Source organism: Cetorhinus maximus, chromosome 21, assembly GCF_964194155.1.
Source record: "Cetorhinus maximus chromosome 21, sCetMax3.hap1.1, whole genome shotgun sequence".
Lineage (NCBI taxonomy): Eukaryota > Metazoa > Chordata > Chondrichthyes > Lamniformes > Cetorhinidae > Cetorhinus > Cetorhinus maximus.
In genome coordinates this window covers 37,142,215-37,162,074 of record NC_135899.1, presented here as the reverse complement: position 1 = coordinate 37,162,074, position 19,860 = coordinate 37,142,215, and the positions used below count along the sequence as shown (strand labels likewise).

The following is a 19,860-nucleotide window of genomic DNA, read 5'->3' as shown; positions in this document are numbered from 1 at the left end:
ACCACATTGCAGTATATGTGGAGTCACACGTAGGCCAGAGCAAGTAAGATCGGCAGATTTCCTTCCATAAAGGGTATTAATGAACCAGATGGGTTTTTACAACAATCAACAGTGGTTTCATGGTCGTCATCACACTTTTAATTCCAGATTTTTATTGAATTCAAATTCCACCAGGTGCTGTGGTGGGATTCGAACCCGGATCCCCAGAATATTACCTGGGGCATCTGGATTACAAGTCCAGCGACAATACAACTACACCTCTTACTATGCCACCAACTCCCTTAGCATAAATACCTTTCAGAGGAAACTAGGTAAGCACCACGAAGGGGAAAGGATGAGATGAAGAGGGGTGAGTGGTGGCTGGTATGAAGCATAAAGATCAGCATGATCCAACTGGGCCGAATGGCCTGTTTCTGCACTGTAATTCTATGTATGTAACTTTCCGTGTTTGGATTTGAACTCTCAATCTCTGGATTGTTAATCCACCATCATAGCAATTCAGCTGTCATACCTGGAGACACATTTACTGAAATATCTTGTCATGCTTTGTTTAAAGATTTTATGTGAAGGCCTCGGCCTTTGACAAAAGTCTGGGCTTGGATTTGATAGTTTTGCCCAGTGCTGTGGCTGATAGCTGAATTTGGGATGTGCAGTCTGAGTGAGTGCAGTGTATCTAATTTCCCAGGATAAACCAGAACAGTTCAATCTATGGATAGACGTTTACAGAACAGAAGGAGGACATTCGGCCCATCCTGTCTGCACTGGTCAACAAAGATCTGACTACACTAATCCCATTTTCCAGCGCTTGGCCCATTACCCTGGAGGCTATGACAATACAAGTAAATATCTAAATATTTCAATCAGCTATGCTGAAGAAATATTTTCCTTAGGTCTAGGACTTCCTGTCCAGTGTGTTTTCTTCAAATAGTCTTGGAAAACAAGGAGAGAAATTTCAAAATCTCCATTGAATTAACATTTCTCCTGAGTGTTTTTTATATTGAACGCATACTCTAAGGATGAAACTGGTCTTCACCAGCACGACTCAAGCTTACAATGAATTGATAGCCTGTTTTACACTCCACCCGAATGTCTTTTCCATTGTCCTCATGATGCCTGGGAAGATGAGGGGCTGGGCGGAGGAAAGAAAGTAGCCACGTTGTCTGCTCCTGGTCACTATCTAGTGTTCCTGCTGGAAACAGGAGGGTGTGTGACAGTCAAGTGAGGAAAAAGAAAGGACTTGTATCTGATCCCCCACACAGGGGAATAGCAGACTGGCACTCACTGTGGAACAGTCTCTAACTGAGGAGTTAGACTCTTCAGCAAAGGCGGGGAGGGAGTTGGAGTAAATCATGTTTCTTTTTCCTGTTTTACAGAAGGATTGCACCGTACTACACCAGAGAATACAGAGAGGATAGACATCACAGACAGATCCTGACCATCATCCAAGGAACAATTGCACAACTGTGGGAAGACATCCAGCCCCTTCGCAGCATTGCTCAACACAGAGAAGGTTGGGCAGTGAAACCATCATCTGGAAATCGGGCGGGTCAGGGAGCTTTGACATATCATCAGATCTGAAACTGGTCAGTGGTGTAGAGCCTTCCATCAGAACCAACCTTTCCGAAGGTTCGGCAGTGGATGATCGGTCAGGGTGAGGCCGGGAAGAAGTGTAAGTAGGCTCCAAGTGTGGTGAGAGCTTCAATCATTCATCGAGCCTCATGAACCACTGACCCATCCCTACAGGTGAGAGGCTGTTCAAGCGTAAGCTGCGAGAGGAGGGCTCCAGAGACTCACATGATCTGCTGACACAGAAGGTAGAACTGCTATGATCACTGTGAACACAAGGGCAGATACATTGAAGAGAAACCTTTCAAGTGTGAGGTTTGAGATAAAGCTTTTTTGGCATCTTCGAGCCTCCCGAGACACTCGAAGAATCACACCGGGGACAAACCCTTCAGGTGTGATGTTTGTGAGATGTCTTTTACACAGTCGTCTGATCTCCTGATGCACCAGAGTATTCACACAGAGGAGAAACTTGTTTACATGCGAAGTGTATGACAAATCATTCTCTGGGTCATCGTCCCTCCACCTTCATCAACACATTCAGACCAGGGAGAAACCGTTCATGTGTGAGGTGTGCAAGAAATCATTCCTTGAGTCATCGACCCTCCGCAAACATCAATGCATTCACACCGGAGAGAAACCATTCACATGCAGGTTATGCAACAAATCATTCCCGGGTTCACTGCAATTCCTCATGCACCAGGACGTACATACTAGGGAGAAACCATTCATGTTTGACATGTGCAACAAATCATTCTTACACTCATCATCCCTCCATCAGCACCAACGCATTCACACAGGGGAGAAACCGTTCACGTGTGAGATGTGCGACAAATCATTCTCCAAATCATGGAACCTTCACGCACACCAACACATTCACACAGGGGTGAAACCATTCGTGTGTGAGATGTGCGACAAATCATTCTCCAAATCATGGAACCTCCACGCACACCAACGTATTCACACAGGGGAGAAACCATTCACTTGCAAGGCATGCAACAAATCATTCTCACAGTCAATGACCCTCCATGTACAACAACGCATTCACACTGGGGAAAAACCATTCATATGTGAAGTGTGCGACAAATCATTCTCCAAGTCATCGACCCTCCGCGCACATCAATGTATTCACATAGGGGAGAAACCATTCACATGCAGGTTATACAACAAGTCATTCTCGAATTCATTGCAATTCCTCAGGCACCAACACAAACATACTGGGGAAAAACCATTCACGTGCGAGGTGTGCAACAAATCATTCTTAAACTCATCATTCCTCCACGCACATCAATGCATTCACACAGGGGAGAAACCATTTACATGCTAGGTGTGCGACAAATCATTCTCGCAGGTAGTGACCCTCCGCATACACCAACGCATTCACACAGGAGAGAAACCATTCACCTGCAAGGTGCATGACAAATCTTCCACACAGTCATCGCATTCACAAAGGGGAGAAACCGTTCATATGCAAGGAGTGTGATAAATCATTCTTGTAGTTAGCGACCCTCCGCAACCGCCAATGCATTTACACGGGAGAAACCATTCACATGAGGTGTGCGACAAATCATTCTCACCGTTAAAGAGCCTCTTGGTCCATTGGAGGATTGACACAGGAGAAAACCTTCAGATATGAGGTGTGTGACAAGGCTTTCACACAGTCAGTGGATCTTCTGGTCCATCAATGCACTCACACAGGGGAGAAACCCTATCAGTGTGAATTGTTAAGCCTGCACACCTCGTGGAACATCAGCAAACCCACATAGGATTCACCTCCTGAGACACCAGAAGATCCACACAAGAGACACTCGTTAGGTGTGAGGTGCGTGACCAAGCCTTCACACAGTCAGCAAACCTCAGCATACACCAGCCTATTCTCATAAATGAGTAACCCACCAATTGTGGTAAAGCTTTCTTGATAACTTTGACTCTCCTGGGGCACCAGCAGAAACTCTTTATTTATGACCAGGCTTGTGCCCACTCCTCCGATCTCCTGAAGCATCAGAGGATCCACACTAGTGAGAAACCATTCAGGTATGAGGTTTGTGACAAAGTTTTCATAGTCAGTGTATCTCCTGGTCGATCAACACACTCTCACGGGAGAAACCCGATTGGTGTGAGTTCTGTAGTAAAGCCTTCACACAGTTGTTGGTCCTTCTGGAACATCAGTGAACCCACATGGGAGACAAATGCTTCCAATGTGATGTGTGCCAGGATTGTTTCACCTACTCCCCTTTCACCATACACCAACGTCTCCACACAGACTTACAGCCGGGTCACCCGCTTCCATTACACTGAGAGTTGTCTGTGTTGTTTACCCTCCAGCGCTCATACAGGGGAGCTGTTGTTCCAAAGCACTGTCTGTCTCAGCAGTGTCTGTCTCGAACCTCTCCCACTATCAGTCTGATTGTTTTGAGAAGGCCAATTTAAACTTTGAACATATCACTAAACATTACCATCAATATGCATAGAAGCTCCTGTTCATGCACAGATGTCACTGTGTCTCTGGGAGGATTTCCTCAGCCACAGGAAGTAGGTGATTCAGGAGAATGTGTGTCAGGATTTTCCCTGCTATGGACAAAACGTAAATACCTCAATAGTTTCCACAGTGTGATTTATCACCCTTTTTGAAGATAGTTACAATTGTCACATTCCTGAATTTGGGTAGGGCTCTTTTTCCTCCAAAATCCGGAGGATGAGTTTATGGAGTCTTGATGTGAGCAGAAGTCCACCAGCTTTGAAGACCTCAGCTGGAATACCATCAGGGCCACAGGCTTTGTTGTTTTTCACCTGTTTGATTGTTTGTTGCAGCTCTCCCATCAATGGTGACTTACCCATGGATTCTACCACAGGTACTGGGGGATAGACTGGAAGGTATCAGCTGTCACTGTGGATTCATGGTTGAGTTGTTCAAAATGTTCTTTCCAGCATTAATAGATGTCTTTGTCATCCTTAAGAAGAGAAACACCATCCTGTGAACAAAGTGGATTTTGTCCATTTGATCTCGGTCTACAGGTGGTCCTGGTGATTTCATAAAAAGAATTGTATGTCATGATGATCAGATTGTTGGATCTCTGGAGCTTTCTCTTCCCACCACATGTCCTTTATCTTCCAGATTTGTCTTTGGGTGTCAGTCTTGAGCTGTTGAAATGCTGCCTTCTGGAGTTGAGACCTTGGGTGCTCTGCCAGGCAATGAAGGCTGATTGCTTTTGTTCCAGGAGGTCACATATTTGAGCATCATGTTCGTCGAGCCAGTCCTGGTGACGACGATGCTCGAACCCAATGGTCTGGGCACAGGAGTTTAGTACAGCTGGCTTTATTTTCACAGAATCACAGTGCAGAAGAGGCCCTTCGGCCCATTGAGTCTGCACCGACACATGAGAAACACCTGACCTACCTACCTAATCCCATTTACCAGCACTTGGCTCATAGCCTTGTTAATGTTATGACGTGCCAAGTGCTCATCCAGGTACTTTTTAAAGAATGTGAGGCAACCCGCCTCCACCACCCTCCCAGGCAGTGCATTCCTGACCGTCACCACCTTCTGGGTAAAAAGGTTTTTCCTCACATCCCCCCTAAACCTCCTGCTCCTCACCTTAAACTTATGTCCCCTTGTGACTGACCCTTCAACGAAGGGGAACAGCTGCTCCCTATCCACCCTGTCCGCGCCCCTCATAATCTTGTACACCTCGATCAGGTCGCCCCTGCTCCAACGAAAATAGCCCAAGTCTATCCAACTTCTCTTCATAACTTAAATGTTTCATCCCAGGCAACATCCTTGTGAATCTCCTCTGCACCCCGTCCAGTGCAATCACATCCTTCCTATAATGTGGTGACCAGAACTACACACAGTACTCCAGCTGTGGCCTCACTAAGGTTCTATACAACTCCAACATGACCTCCCTACTTTTGTAATCTATGCCTCGAATGATAAAGGCAAGTGTCCCATATGCCTTTTTCACCACCCCACTAACATGCCCCTCCGCCTTCAGAGATCAATGGACACACACGCCAAGGTCCGTTTGTTCCTCAGAACTTCCTTGTGTCATGCCGTTCATTGAATACTTCCTTGTCAAATTAATCCTTCCAAAGTGTATCATCTCACACTTTTCAGGGTTAAATTTCATCTGCCACTTATCTGCCCATTTGACCATCCCATCTATATCTTCCTGTAGCCCAAGACACTCAACCTCACTGTTAACCACCCGGCCAGCCTTTGTGTCATCCGTAAACTTACTAATCCTACCCCCCCACATAGTCATCTATGTCGTTTATATAAATGACAAATAATAGGGGACCCAGCACAGGTCCCTGTGATACGCCACTGGACACTGGCTTCCAGTCACTAAAGCATCCTTCTGTCATCACCCTCTGCCTCCTACAACTAAGCCAATTTTGAATCCACCTTATCAATTTACTCTGTATCCCATGTGCATTTGCCTTCTTTATAAGTCTCCCATGTGGGACCTTGTCAAAGACTTTGCTGAAATCCATATAAACTACATCAACTGCACTACCCTCATCTACACACCTGGTCACCTCCTCAAAAAATTCAATCAAATTTGTTAGGCATGACCTCCCTCTGACAAAGCCATGCTCACTATCCCTGATCAAACCCTGCCCCTCCAAGTGGAGATAGATATTCTCCTTCAGAACTTTCTCCAATAGTTTCCCTACCACTGACGTGAGATTCACTGGCCTGTAGTTCCCTTAAATAGCGCAACCACATTAGCTGTTCTCCAGTCCTCTGGCACCACCCCCGTGGCCAGAGAGGAATTAAAAATTTTGATCCCACTATTTGGGAATTGAGTTGGATGTGTGAAGATTTTCCAGATTGGTCGTGAGCTGCACCCGGAATTCCTCCCTTTGGTCGGGCTGTTTTAGGGCTGAGACATTGACTCCCCCTTGGACTTTTGGGCCTTGTGATGTCTTGGTGCTTGTTCATCATCAATCGAACAAGTCGATGATCTGTCCAGCAGGCATCAGTCCCTTGCATGGATCGAGTGATACAGACATCACGTAGAACTCTGACTTGGCTTTAGGCCTTCCCGAGGAACCTCCGACATGGTCTTTGTTTCCAGACAAATCCAAGAAGAAAATCAGGAACAACACCAGGAACTGTTCATTACATTCATCGATGTGACCAAAGCATTTAACTCAGTAAATCATGAGGCTCTGTGGATTGTGTTGCAACAATTTGGATGTCCAAGAAACTTCATCACAATCCTGCAATCGCTTCATGATGATATGACTGCAACTGTCTTGAGTGGGAGATCTGAAACAGAAGCCTTCAAAGTCCAGTCTGGTGTCAAGCAAGGCTGTGTGATAGCCCCCATTCTATTTACAATCAACCTGACAGTGACTATTCACCGTATCAAAGATCAACTGCCCTCTGGTGTCAGTATTAAGTATCATCTAGATGGGAAACTCATTTACCTCGGTCACCCCCTTGCCCAAAACTAATCTGACCACCATAGACACACATAATCTACAGTTTTCAGATGACTGTAGTGTCGTTGTCCAGTCTGTAACAGATTTACAAACCACTCTCGATCTCTTTAATTGTGTATGTGTTTGTATGATGGACATGAGCTCCATCCTGTGCCACTAAAGTTCGGTGTCATTTCTGACGATCAGAATTGGGAGCCAGACTAAAGCACAGAGATTTTAGAGAAGCTTCTGTCTGTCGTATTCTGAGAGAGTTTCCTCTGATGTGTGTGTGTGTGTGTTAGTAAAGTGGGCCAGCTCTCAGGAGTGGCTATGGGGTAGAATTAGACTCTGCTTTAGTTGGTGGTGTGAATTATAGACAGATCGTATTCAGGTGATGTGCATTTGACTAATACCATGGGTAATGTTTGTACTCTCCTTTCTGGGAGGACTACTATCCTGAGCATGGTGAGGGAGTGGGGGTGAGTTTCTACAAACCTGAGTTTCCTCAACCCATCCTATCTTGATGTAATAACGGTGTGATATGTTCACCTTACACTCTTCCAAGATTCGTTTCATATTCTGGGAAAGATCTTGAGTCATTTTCAAATGCTTTGTTAATTTGATGGATTCAAAGTTTGGTGTGAGCTGAATATTGTGTTGTTGTTTGTCTGCTGTTTTATCAATCTGTGTAGATTTATAACTCACAATAAATTCATTTGTTTAGTTAGCTTCACTCAAACTCTTTAATTTGTCAGCATGTGTGTTCCTATTCACTGAAACATCAGGAGCCTATAGTAAGAGTCCTGTACACAATATATGTCACTGTGGGCTGATATACTTTCTCCATCAATGGGTTTAAAATTTACAGTTCACAGGAAGCATAATGTTTCCCTAAGAAAGAAAGGTTGATATATCAACTTCCGTGAATTCAGGGCATCCAAAAGTACTTTACAGCCAATGAAGTGCTTTTTGAAGTGTACTCACTGTCGTGATGTAGGAAACCTGGCAGTCAATTTGTGCACAGCAAGCGTCCAGAAACAGCAATATGATAATGACAAGATAATCTGTTTTTGTGACATTGATCACATTGTGACATTGGGCAGTATCTATATATTAGCCAGGACATCAGAGACAAATCACCTGCTCTTCAACAATGGATTTACTGTCACTGAGAGGGCTGCGAGGCCTTGGTTTAACTCATTCTAAAGTTGGTACCTTTGACAGTGCAGTACTCCCTGCACTGGAGTGTCAGCCTCAGTGCTCAAGTCTCTGGAGTGAGACTTGAACACACAACCTTCTGACTCAGAGACAAGACTGCTAACGAAGCCATGACTGACAATAACTTATAATATTTCTGTTGTGTTAGATTCAGTTTCCAAGGGATTGTCATCAATCAGTACTGCTGATTAACCATTCTGCTTTCATTCACTCATGAAAGTTCTTTTGTTTAGGCATAGCTCTAACAGTCTGTCAGGAACAATTAGGTTTTTGAACCTGTTTTTAAATCCTTCCATAGCCTCGTTCCTCCCTATCTCTGTAATCTCTTCCACCCCTCAGTACTGCACTGGAGTATCAGTCATGATTTTTTTGTGCTCAAGCCCTGGAGTGGGACTTGAACCCACAACCCTCTGACTCAGAGAACAAGGTTGTGGGTTCAAGTCCAACTCCAGATGGATTATTCCATGAACATGGATTAAATTTGTTGTCAGGGTCACACGAATAATTCCTCAGGCTCTGGGCTCCCTGTACAAACCCCACCCAACATTGATTGAAACACAAACAATGAGTGGAGAAGTTATCCTGTAGTTGTTTACACACTGCATTTATCATGAAGCCAATCAGATCACAATATAAATAAAATTGCTTCCTTTGGTCACAAACAACTGAATTTAAAAAATTGATTCAGCAAAACTCCTTGACAAATATGCAACAACCACAAGTGCACAGATTGTGACCAAGGGTTCATGCTAATTTATGTCAATTTTATTAGCATAATCTGGCTGAAATTGACCATATTAGGAATTTCAAATGCAAGCTAAATAAAGTGTGATTTGAACTTTCATGATCTTTAAAGCTGATTTATGAAACATCACCCAGGAAGCTGGTACCAACCACAGAAATGACCACGGCCCCAGATGGGAATGAGAGTGGTGAGTTTCTGCTGAATGCACCTGTTTGGGTGTTCAGGCACCAACAGTCTTGGGCTGGGACATCCCAGGAGAGGTGAATGGACCGGGACATCCTTGGAGAGGTGAACGGATTGGGACATCCTAGGAGAGGTGAACGGATCAGGACATCCCGGGAGAGGTGAATGGACCGGGACATCCCGGGAGAGGTGAATGGACCGGGACATCCCGGGAGAGGTGAACAGATCGGGACATCCCAGGAGAGGTGAATGGACCGGGACACCCTGGGAGAGGAACCAGATGAGGTGAATGTTGAGCCTCAGAAATTGGAGCTGATCCTCCATAGGAGACAACTCTTGGACAGGGCAGGTCTGACAGATACCAACTCATGGGGCATCTACTCACACAATGAGTGCCACCTCTATCCCTAAGTCACGGAGTCACTCTCCTGGTAACAGAGTCACTCCTTGAGCACTGAATCCCACCACGCACGTCATCGCTGCCTTAGATGCTGTGGGTCTTCCTCTTCTGATCTGCTGTCAAACACATTTGAGGCAACACATCGCACACTAATGTTGTCAGTTTGGAAGCCTCCGAAATGAATATTGCTATTCCCACACTAGAAATCTCTGTCAAATGTTTACCAGGGGAATTGAGACAGCAGCTGCAATAAGTGCGGTTTTATTCAGTTGGGACAATGACAAGTTTAAATCCCCACCTGATCTGCTGCTCAAAGTTGCCTCTGTTTCACTGGTCAGTTTCCCAAGCTTCAGGAAATACATTTTACTCCAGAAATATTTGGATTGGCTGTGAGAGACGTCAATCAGAGAGCCCACCCACTTTGCCCAATCTCTCCTCTTCCTCAGCTGCTTCACTTCCTGTAGAGACTGAAAACCAAGTGAGGAGATGGTGAGCGAAGGAGCAGAATTTATAATAATTACATCACATAATATCCACACTAATGTTCAGGCAGTCTGACTATCCTGTGGGGAATCAGGTGTGGAAATGCCCCTTATGCTGTGTGAGAAGATCCAGCTGAGAGAGCTGTTTACTCAGTGCTTTGTGCTGAACTATTTGACTGGAGCTGTGTGTTGGATATTGAGTGTGTTTATTGGAAGAATTTCCCTTCTGATTTACAGGCTGAGTTTTGTTGATGGGTCATTACTGAATATGAGAAAGTGAGGTGTAATTATCTGGGAGGTGCAGAGTGTCTGAGGATTCTTACTGATTTCCTATTGTTGAGTTGTGTGTGTGTGTGTGTGTGTTGGGAGGCGGTTATTATCCTGATGCAGTTCCTCCGAAGGGGTGTTGCCCAGTCGGAGCGGCAGTACTGAGCAAGAGCTGCCTTCTTGGAAGCTTCTTTAAAGCTTTTACATGAAGGCCTCAGCCTTTCCCGAAAGCCTGGGCTTGGATTTGATAGTTTTACCCAGTGCTCTAGCTGGTAGCAGAATTTGGGATGTCCAGAATAAACCAGAACCCTTCAATCAGCTACACTGAAGCAATATTTTCCTTAGCTTCTAGCACTTCCTGCCCAGTGTCTTTCCTTCAAATAATTTTGGAAAACAAGGGGAGAAATTTCAAATCTCCACTGAATGAACATAGCTGACAGGCACCCACTGTGGAACAATCTCTAATTGAGGAGTCAGCCCCTTCAGCAAATGAGGAGAGGGAGATGGAGGAAATCATGTTTCCTTTTCCTGTTTTACAGAAGGATTGCACCGTACTACACCAGAGAATACAAAGAGGATAGACACCGCAGATAGACCCTGACCATCACCCAAGGAAAACTGCACAACTGTGGGAAGACATCCAGTCCCTTCACAGCATTGCTCAACACAGAGAAGGTTGGGCAGCGAAACCATCATCTGGAAATCGTTTAGGTCAAGGGAGCTTTGATATATCATCTGATCTGAAACTGGTCAGGGGTGTGGAACCTTCCATCAGAACCAACCTTTCCGAAGGTTTGGCTGTGGGTGATCGGTCAGGGTGAGGCTGGGAAGAAGTGTGAGTGGGCTCCAAGTTTGGTGAGAGCTTCAATCATTCATCGTGCCTCATGAATCACTGAATCATTCATACAGGTGAGGCTGTTCAAGTGTGTGGTGTGTGAGGAAGGCTCCACACATAAGATCTTCTAGCAGACAAGGTGCATCTGTTGTTCCATCTGTAACACAAGAGAAGCTACATGGAAGAGAAAAAATTCAAGTGTGAGGTGTGCGACAAATCATTCTCACACTCATCTTACTTCCGCGTACACCAACGCATTCACACAGGAGAGAAACCATTCACGTGTGAGGTGTGTGACAAATCATTTGTGCAGTCATCGTACCTTCGCAGACACCAACGCATTCACACCGGGGAGAAGCCGTTCAAATGTGAGGTGTGTAACAAGAGCTTTGCAGAATTCTCGAGCCTGTTGTATCACCGGCGCATTCACACAGGGGAAAAACCATTCACATGCAAGGTGTGCAACAAATCATTCTCAGTGTCATCAAACCTCCGTGCACACCAACGCATTCACACAGGGGAGAAACCATTCCATTGTGAGGTGTGTAACAGAGGCTTTTCAGAATTATCGAGCCTCGTGAATCACCGGCGCATTCACACGGGGGAGAAGCCGTTCACATGTGAGGTATGTGACAAATCATTCTCAACGTCATCGAACTTTCTTGCACACCAACGAATTCACACAGGTGAGAAGCCATTCAAGTGTGAGGTTTGCGATAAAGCTTTCGTAAAGTCTTCGAACCTCCAGATACACCAAAGGATTCACACAGGCGAGAGACCTTTCAGCTGCAAGGTTTGTGAGAAAGCTTTTACCTGCTCCTCCGATCTCCTGATGCACCAGATGATTCACACAGGGGAGAAACTCTTCAAGTGTGAGGTGTGTGACCAAGCCTTCTTGAAGTCAGGGAACCTCCGTGTACACCAACGCATGCACACTGGGGAGAAACCGTTCAAATGTGAGGTGTGTAACAGGGGCTTTGCACAATCATCAGCTCTGGTGGGTCACTCTCGCATTCACACTGGTGAGCGGCCATTCATCTGTGAGATGTGTAACAGATCATTCGCAAGGTCATCGACTCTCCGCGCACACCAACGCATTCACACAGGGGAGAAACCATTCACGTGTGACGTGTGTGACAAATCCTTCTCCAGGTCATCACAGCTCCTGCTCCACCAGAGGATTCACACGGGGGAAAAACCGTTCAAGTGTGAGGTGTGTGACAAGGCCTTCACACTCTCATCAACACTCGGGAATCATCGACGCATTCACACTGGGGAGAAGCCATTCAAGTGTGAGGTGTGTGACAAATCCTTCTTAAAGTCAACAGACCTCCGTGTACACCAACGCATACACACAGGGGAGAAACCTTTCAGGTGTGATATTTGTGACAAGACTTTCACCCACTCCTCCGATCTCCCGAAGCACCAGCGGATCCACACTGGTGAGAAACCATTCAGATGTGAGGTGTGTTGTAAATCATTCACTCACTCATCGACCCTCCGCACACACCAACACATTCATATAAGCGAATAGATGTTCATGTCCAAGGAGTGCTACAAATCCTTCATGAGATCATCGAACCTCCTGCTCCATCATGGGACACTCAGACGGGTGTTAACCCTTCAAATGTGAGGTTTACAATTAAGCTTTTGTGTCGTTTTTGACACTCCTGGGACACCAGAGGATTCAGGTGCGATGTTTATGACAAGGTTTTCATACAGTCAGCATATCTCCAGTCTATCAACACAGTCACACATGGAGAAACCCTATCGGTGTGAGTTCTGTAATAAAAACTTCATACAGTTGTCGGACCTCCTAGAACATCAGCAAAGACGTGGGGAAGACAAACTCTTCCAGTGTGATGTGTGCCTACTCCTCTCGCTATACACCAATGTCTCCACACGGACTTGGAGCTGGGTCACCTGCTTCCGTTGCACTGAGATTTGTCTGTGTTGTTTACCCTCCAGTGCCCACACGGGGAGCTGTCGTTCCAAAGCACTGTCTGTCTCAGCAGTGTCTGTCTCGAACCTCTCCCACCATCAGTCCAATCGTTTCAAGAAGACCAATTTAACCTTTGACCAGATCACCAAACATCACCTAAAGAAGACCAATGTATCCACACTGGGGAGATGCTGTTCAATTGTGAAGTTTGTAATGAGGGATTTGCAAAATTACCAGGCCTGGTGAGATACCGATACATTCACACTGGGGAGAAACCATTCATGTGTGAGGTGTGGGACAAATCATTCTCAGAGTCATCGATCCTCAAGTAAACTCTACCAGCCTGAATACAAACAAAATCAGACATCCTCTTCAAACCTCAATGTCCACTTGTCCCGCAGGGATGGAACCAGATTGGTTGCCATGGTGATTTGAAGTATTAATCAGATACCCATAGGGAGTTCGGAGCAACAGCAATTCTGATTGGTCATTCCCACTGTTTAATCCATCACCCACAAGATTTCAGTCGAAGATTGTGTTTCCTCAACATTAATAATTCACCTTTTTTGGGCAAATTTGCTGTAATTTTAAGGGAGGTTCCAATCTAGCAAGACCTTGTAATTGACAGCTGAATGGGCCAATGGCCCTCTTCTCCCAAACACAGACAAAGAGTGAGTGAAAAAACCCCAGTAACCAGGAAGTAAAGTCAGGATCAACGAACTTTGGAACAGCTTCAGTTGAAAGTCAGCCTACACATCAGGACATGGTGAGATTGTCTCTTTATTATTTTACACAATCTGATCAGTTTAGGAAATTGACTGGGCTGATTGTGAATTCTGTTCATTTGTGTATTTTCTATAAAATAAACTACATTGTTTCGATTGAAGTTGGACCTCATATCAATGAGAGACTTTGCAATTCAGTTCATAAAGGCACGTGACAGTTCATATCAGTGTGTGTGATACGACAACAGCAGATGTACACAGTAGGTGTGTGTGCGTGGGTGTGTCTGTGCATGCGTGTGTGAGCTTGTATGTGTGTGCGTGTGAGCATGTTTATGTGCATGGGTTTGAGTGTGTGTCTGCGCGCATGTATGTGCACATGTGTGTGTGTGCGCATGTCTGTATGTGTGCATATGTACGTGTGTGTGCATGTGGGTGTGTGAATGCACGTATATGTGTGTGTGCTTGTGTGTGTGTGCGCGCATGTGGGCGTGTGTGCCTGTGTGTGTGTGTGTTATGAACCCTGGGTCTCCCACTCATTTACCGAGCAGCCAGTAATGCTATGATTTGGGTCATCGGGTTAGGAGTTGGACCAGAGATAACATTTAGCACAAAGCATCTGAGACTCAACTAAGTGCCCAGTGGGCACGATTCTGGAGCACTGCCAAATCTGTGGAGCCAAAATGTGCAGATACAATGCCAATCTGTTACACTCAACATGTCCTCAAAGCCTTTATCCCATTATAAGCAGTACAACGACTCTGTCATCCCAGAATACACACTCGACCCCTGGACCAACATCATCTAAGGCAAGCGATGGGAATTCAGCCCCAGCCCAGAGAGCCAGTCTGTTCAGTAATGGAGAGGAGATCATGCGGAGAATGGTAAGAGGAGACATCCTCAAGGTCGCCAGGCTCATTGACATTGCTCCTTCCATCTCCATAATTGTCACTGTCTTTAATTTTAAGTCAGATTTTTCATGTTTTTTCCTCTGTGAGATTTTGCCCTCCATTTGTTTGTGTTGGTGTCTCACTTCCTTCATCCTCTGTGAACTCCTGCCCCCTTTTGCACCTCCATATCTGTACACAGGATCTGTAATATTAGGCATTCTTCTGAGAGAGCTGAAATCATGAACATAAGGAATAGGAGCAGAAGGAGACCATTCGGCCACTCAAAACTGCCCCGCCATTCAATACATCATGGGGCTGATCTCCTGCATCAACTCCACTTTCCTGCCAGCTCCCCATATCCCTTGATTTCCTGAGAGACCAATAGGACCTGTCCCAACCTTGAATATATTTAATGACTGATCATCCACAGCCCAGGATAGAGAATTCCAAAGATTCACAACTATCTGAGGGAAGACATTACTCCCCAAGGAAACAGCCCATTAGTTTTAGCTGAGACTCAGGATTCCTGAAGGCACGGACTGGACATTAACCCTGTGAAATATTCCATTACTTCAGGAAGCTCTTCACTCCTGACTGTTCCCAGCGAGGATGCACTGGGGTGGATCTTTTTATAAATTATTTATAAATAAACAGCCCCCTCCCCATCGCCCCACCCCTCTCCCAGTTACAACAACCCTCCTATTTCAATAGAAAAAAAAAGAATTGGGATCTCTGCACCACTATTGGTGGATCAGGAGGAGAGAGGACAAGATGGTGGAGGATCCAGTGCGGCTCCAGCTGTGACTGAGTGGAAGAATGTGAGAGGTAGGGAGAGGGACTGTGAGGAATGTGAGAGCGAGGGATAGAGAGAGACAGGGAGAGATAGAATATAAGAGAGAAATGCACGAAGGAAGGAGAGGTGGAGATTCAGGGGAGAAGGAGGTCACTCAAGGTGTGAGAGAGAGAGAGAGAGGGGCGGTATGGGCAACAGGCAACACCTTCTGAACTGCTGTCAAACACATCAGTGTCTACACATCCCACACTGATGTTGTCAGTTTGAAAGCCTCCGAGGATGAAGAATGCTATTCCCACACTAGAAATCTCTGTCAAACGTTTGCTGAGGGAACTGAGAAAGCAGCTACAATAAGTGAGGTTTTATTCAGATGGGACAATGACAAGTTTAAATCCCCACCTGATCTGCTGCTCAAAGTCGCCCCCATTTCACTGGTCAGTTTCCCACGCTTCAGGAAACTCCTGTTGCTCCAGAAATATTTGGATTGGCTGTGAGAGACGTCAATCAGAGCCCACCCACTCTGCCCATTCTCTCCTCTTCCACAGCTGCTTCACTTCCTGTAGGGACTGAAAACCAAGTGAGAAGACAGTGAGTGAAGGAGCAGAATTTATAATAATTACATCACATAATATCCACACTAATGTTCAGGCAGTCTGACTATCCTGTGGGGAATCAGGTGTGGAAATGCCCCTTATGCTATGTGAGAAGATCCAGCTGAGAGAGCTGTTTACTCGGTGCTTTGTGCTGAACTGTTTGGCTGGAGCTGAGTGTTGGATATTGAGTGTGTTTATTGGAAGCATTTCCCCTCTGATTTACAGGCTGAGTTTTGTTTGTGGGTCATTACTGAACATGAGAAGGTAAGGTGTAATTATCTGGGAGATGCAGAGCGTCTGAGGATTCTAACTGATTTCCTATTGTTGAGTTCTTTGTGTGTGTGTTGGGAGCTGGTTATTTTCCTGTGGATGGTGAATGGTCAGTTCTCTCTTTGTGTTGGCATCTGGATGTTTCCAGTCGTTTCAAATCCCTCCAAGACCTTGCTCCGCCCTATCTCTGAAACCTCCTCAAAAAAGAAAAACAATACTTGCATTTATAGAAAGCCTTTCTCAACTACCAGATGCCCCAAAGCTCTTTACAGCCAATGAAGTACTTTTGAAGTGTGATCACTGTTGTAATGTAGGGAACGTGGCAGCCAATGTGCGCACAGCAAGCTCCCACAAACAGCAATGTGATAATGACCAGATAACCTGTTTTTATACTGGTGTTGATTGAAGGATTAATATTGGTCAGGACACCAGGGATAACTCCCCTGTTCTTCAAAATAGTGACATGGGATCTTTTACACCCACCTAGAGAGAGCAGAAGGATCTCATCTGAAAGACAGCACCTCTGACAGTGCAGCACTGCCACACTGCTTTTGTACCGCACTATTCTATGAAGGGTTCTCCGTTCCTATCCCTGGCTCTTACTGTCATTTCCTTATTTTGGTCAGGAATAGGGACACTGCTTAGGAAGAGGTACAAGCTCCACTCACAGGAGAGTCCAATGTGTCCTGCCTCAGCTCATCTGTTGAAACCCTCATCGATACCTTTGTAAGCTCTAGACTGAACTATTCCAATGCTCTCCTGGCTGATCTCACATATTGTATTGAGCTTGAGCTCCTCCAAAATTCTACTATCCATGTCGTAAATGACACCAAGACCCATTCCCCAATCACCCCTGTGCTCTCTGATCTACATTGGCTCTTGGTCAAGCACCATCTCAGTTTTAAAATTCGCACCCTTGTTTTCAAATCCATCCATGGTCTTGCCCCTCCCTATCTCTCTAATCTCTATAGCAATTTGGCTGCCGTACCTGGAGACGCATTTATTGAAATGTTTTTTAATGCCTTCTTTAAAAATTTTATCTGAAGGCCTCAGCCTTTCCCAAAGGCTTGGTCTTGGATTTGATAGTTTTCCCCAGTGCTGTGGCTGATAACTGAATTGGGCATGCAGTCTGAGCAAGTGCAATGTGTCTAATTTCCCAGGATAAACCAGAACCCTTCAATCAGCTGCACTGAAGCAATATTTTCCTTAGCTTCTAGCACTTACTGCCCAGTGTGTTTTCTTCAAATAATTTTGGAAAAGAGGTGCATAAATTTCAAAATTTACATTGAATTAACTTTTCTCCTGAGTGTTTTTTATATTAAACACATACTCTAAGGGTAAAACTGGTCTTTGCCAGCACGACTCAAGTTCATTGTGAATTGATAGCCCGTTTTACACTCTGCCCGACTGTCTTTTCCATTGTCCTCACAATGCCTGGGAACATGGGGGCACTGAATAGAGGAAAGAAAGTAGCCACAGGGTCTGCTTCTGGTCACTATCCAGTGTCCCTGCTGGAAACAGAGGATGTGTGACAGTCAAGTGAGGAAAAAGAAAGGACTTGAATCCGATCCACGACACAGGGAAATAGCAGACTGACACTCACTGTGGAACAGTCTCTAATTGAGGAGTCAGCCCCTTCAGCAAAGGAAGAGGAGTTGGAGTGAAACGCATTTCCTTTTCCTGTTTTACGGAAAAATTGCACTGTACTACACCAGATCATACAGAAAGGATTAACACCCCAGATAGGTCCTGGCCATCACCCAAGGACCAACTGCACAACTGTGGAAAGACATCCAGTCCCTTCACAGCATTGCTCAACACAGAGAAGTTTGGGCAGTGAAACCATCATCTGGAAATCGGGCGGGTCAGGGGAGCTTTGACATATCATCAGATCTGAAACTGGTCAGTGGTGTGGAACCTTCCATCAGAACCAACTTTTCCAAAGGTTCAGCTGTGGACGATCGGTCAAGGTGAATCTGGGAAGAAGTGTGAATGGGAGGTGAGAGCTTCAATCATTCATCGATCCTCGTGAACCACTGATTCATTCCTACATGTGAGACGCTGTTCAAGTGTGAGGTGTGTGAGGAGGCCTCCACAGGCTCAAAAGATCTCCTAACACAGAAGTTGCAGCTGTAACAACTACTGTTAAGGGCAGTGACATGAAAGAGAAACCATTCAAGTCAGGTTTGTGATAAAGCTTTTGTGACATCTTCGAGCCTCCTGAGACACCAGAATATTCACACAGGAGAGAAGCCATTCACGCGTGAGATGTGCGACAAATCATCCTCAGATTCATCGACCCTCCGCAGACACCAACGCATTCACAGCACAGGAGTGCTAGAATACTCTTCACTTGCCTCAATGAGTGCAGCTCCACCAGCACTGAAGAAGGTTGACACCATCCAGGCCAAAGAAGCCCGCTTGATCAGCACTCCATTCACCACCTCCAACAGGCTCTTCCTCCACCACAAATGCACAGTGGCAGCAGTATGCATGTACAAGATGCACTGCAGAAACTCACCAAGGCTCCTTTGACTGCACATTCCAAACCCACGACTTGAAGAACACAGGCAACAGACACATGGGAACACCACCACCGGCATGTTCCCCTCCAAGTCAAACCCCATCCTGACTTGGAAGTATATTGCTGGTCCTTCACTGTTGCTGAGTCAGAATCCTGGAACTTCCTCCCTAACAGCGCTGTGGATGTACCTACACCACATAGACTGCAGCAGTTCAAGAAGGCAGCTCACCAACACCTTCTCAAGGGCAATTAAGGATGGGCAATAAAAATGCTGGCATGGCCAGTGATGCACATGTCGCTGAAAGAATAAAAAGAGGATTTGAGGGCAATAGACGTTTTACATACCACATGGAACATTGTCTAAAATTTAAATTGCTCCAAATATGAACAACATGAGTTTTCTGAAGCTTGGGAAACTGACCAGTGAAACGGAGGCAACTTTGAGCAGCAGATCAGGTGGGGATTTAAACTTGTCATTGTCCCATCTGAATTAAACCTCACTTATTGCAGCTGCTGTCTCAGTTCCTCCTGGTAAATGTTTAACAGAGATTTCTAGTGTGGGAATAGCATTCTTCATCCTCGGAGGCTTTCAAACTGACAGCATCAGTGTGGGGGTGAGCAGGGGGTGAGTGCAGGAGCTGTTCTCTCTGACAATAGGAAGAGCCACCCAAAATCCAACAAAGTTTCTGACGAAAGGTCAGAGCTGAAATGTTAACTCTGTTTCTCTCCACAGATACTGCCTAACCTGCTGAGTATTTCTAGAATTTTTTGTTTTTATTCTAGTTTAGCCCATCTGCTTTCTCCCAGGGCTTGTGTCCAGTCAGTAGGACTGTTATCGCTTGGCCCACTTTTGCCTCTTCAGTTGTAGCCAGAGAATCTCCTGCAATGGTTAATCTTTCCACCCCCATCGCTCTGGAGTCCGACCAAGGGTCTATCCTCAGTCCCCACCTATTTCTCATCCACACGCTGCCCCTGTGTAAAACCATCTGATGACCTGATGTCA

The 19,860-nt window shown here is 45.5% G+C and overlaps 4 protein-coding genes across 5 annotated transcripts in view; 3 read left to right on the top strand and 1 right to left on the bottom strand.

The window, feature by feature from the left end:
• Nucleotides 1–19,860, top strand: part of LOC144695222 (uncharacterized) — a 579,912-nt gene that overhangs the window by 44,423 nt on the left and 515,629 nt on the right. The gene's annotated exons all lie outside the window — the stretch shown is intronic.
• LOC144695264 (uncharacterized) overlaps nt 1–19,860 on the bottom strand; it is a 131,592-nt gene that overhangs the window by 80,171 nt on the left and 31,561 nt on the right. The window lies entirely within an intron of this gene.
• On the top strand, nt 9,968–19,452 carry LOC144695214 (uncharacterized). Its single transcript, XM_078566108.1, has 4 exons — nt 9,968–10,028; nt 10,828–12,639; nt 13,323–13,355; nt 18,518–19,452. Exons 2-4 carry the CDS (start codon nt 11,302–11,304, stop codon nt 18,866–18,868), a joined length of 1,722 nt encoding a protein of 573 aa, XP_078422234.1. The 5' UTR covers nt 9,968–10,028; nt 10,828–11,301; the 3' UTR covers nt 18,869–19,452.
• Nucleotides 16,037–19,860, top strand: part of LOC144695252 (uncharacterized) — a 233,413-nt gene continuing 229,589 nt past the window's right edge. Inside the window, exon 1 of the mRNA XM_078566154.1 lies at nt 16,037–16,058. The gene's annotated coding sequence lies outside the window, so the exon portion shown is untranslated. The remainder of the gene's footprint in view (nt 16,059–19,860) is intronic.

Excerpts from the sequence above, each read along its gene's own strand:
- LOC144695214 (XM_078566108.1), top strand. The coding sequence starts at position 11,302 with ATGGAAGAGAAAAAATTCAAGTGTGAGGTGTGCGACAAATCATTCTCA. Across the intron at positions 12,640-13,322 it reads CCCTCCGCACACACCAACAC|ATTCACACTGGGGAGAAACC; the intron begins ATTCATATAAGC and ends AGATACCGATAC. Across the intron at positions 13,356-18,517 it reads AGAAACCATTCATGTGTGAG|GTTTGTGATAAAGCTTTTGT; the intron begins GTGTGGGACAAA and ends CATTCAAGTCAG.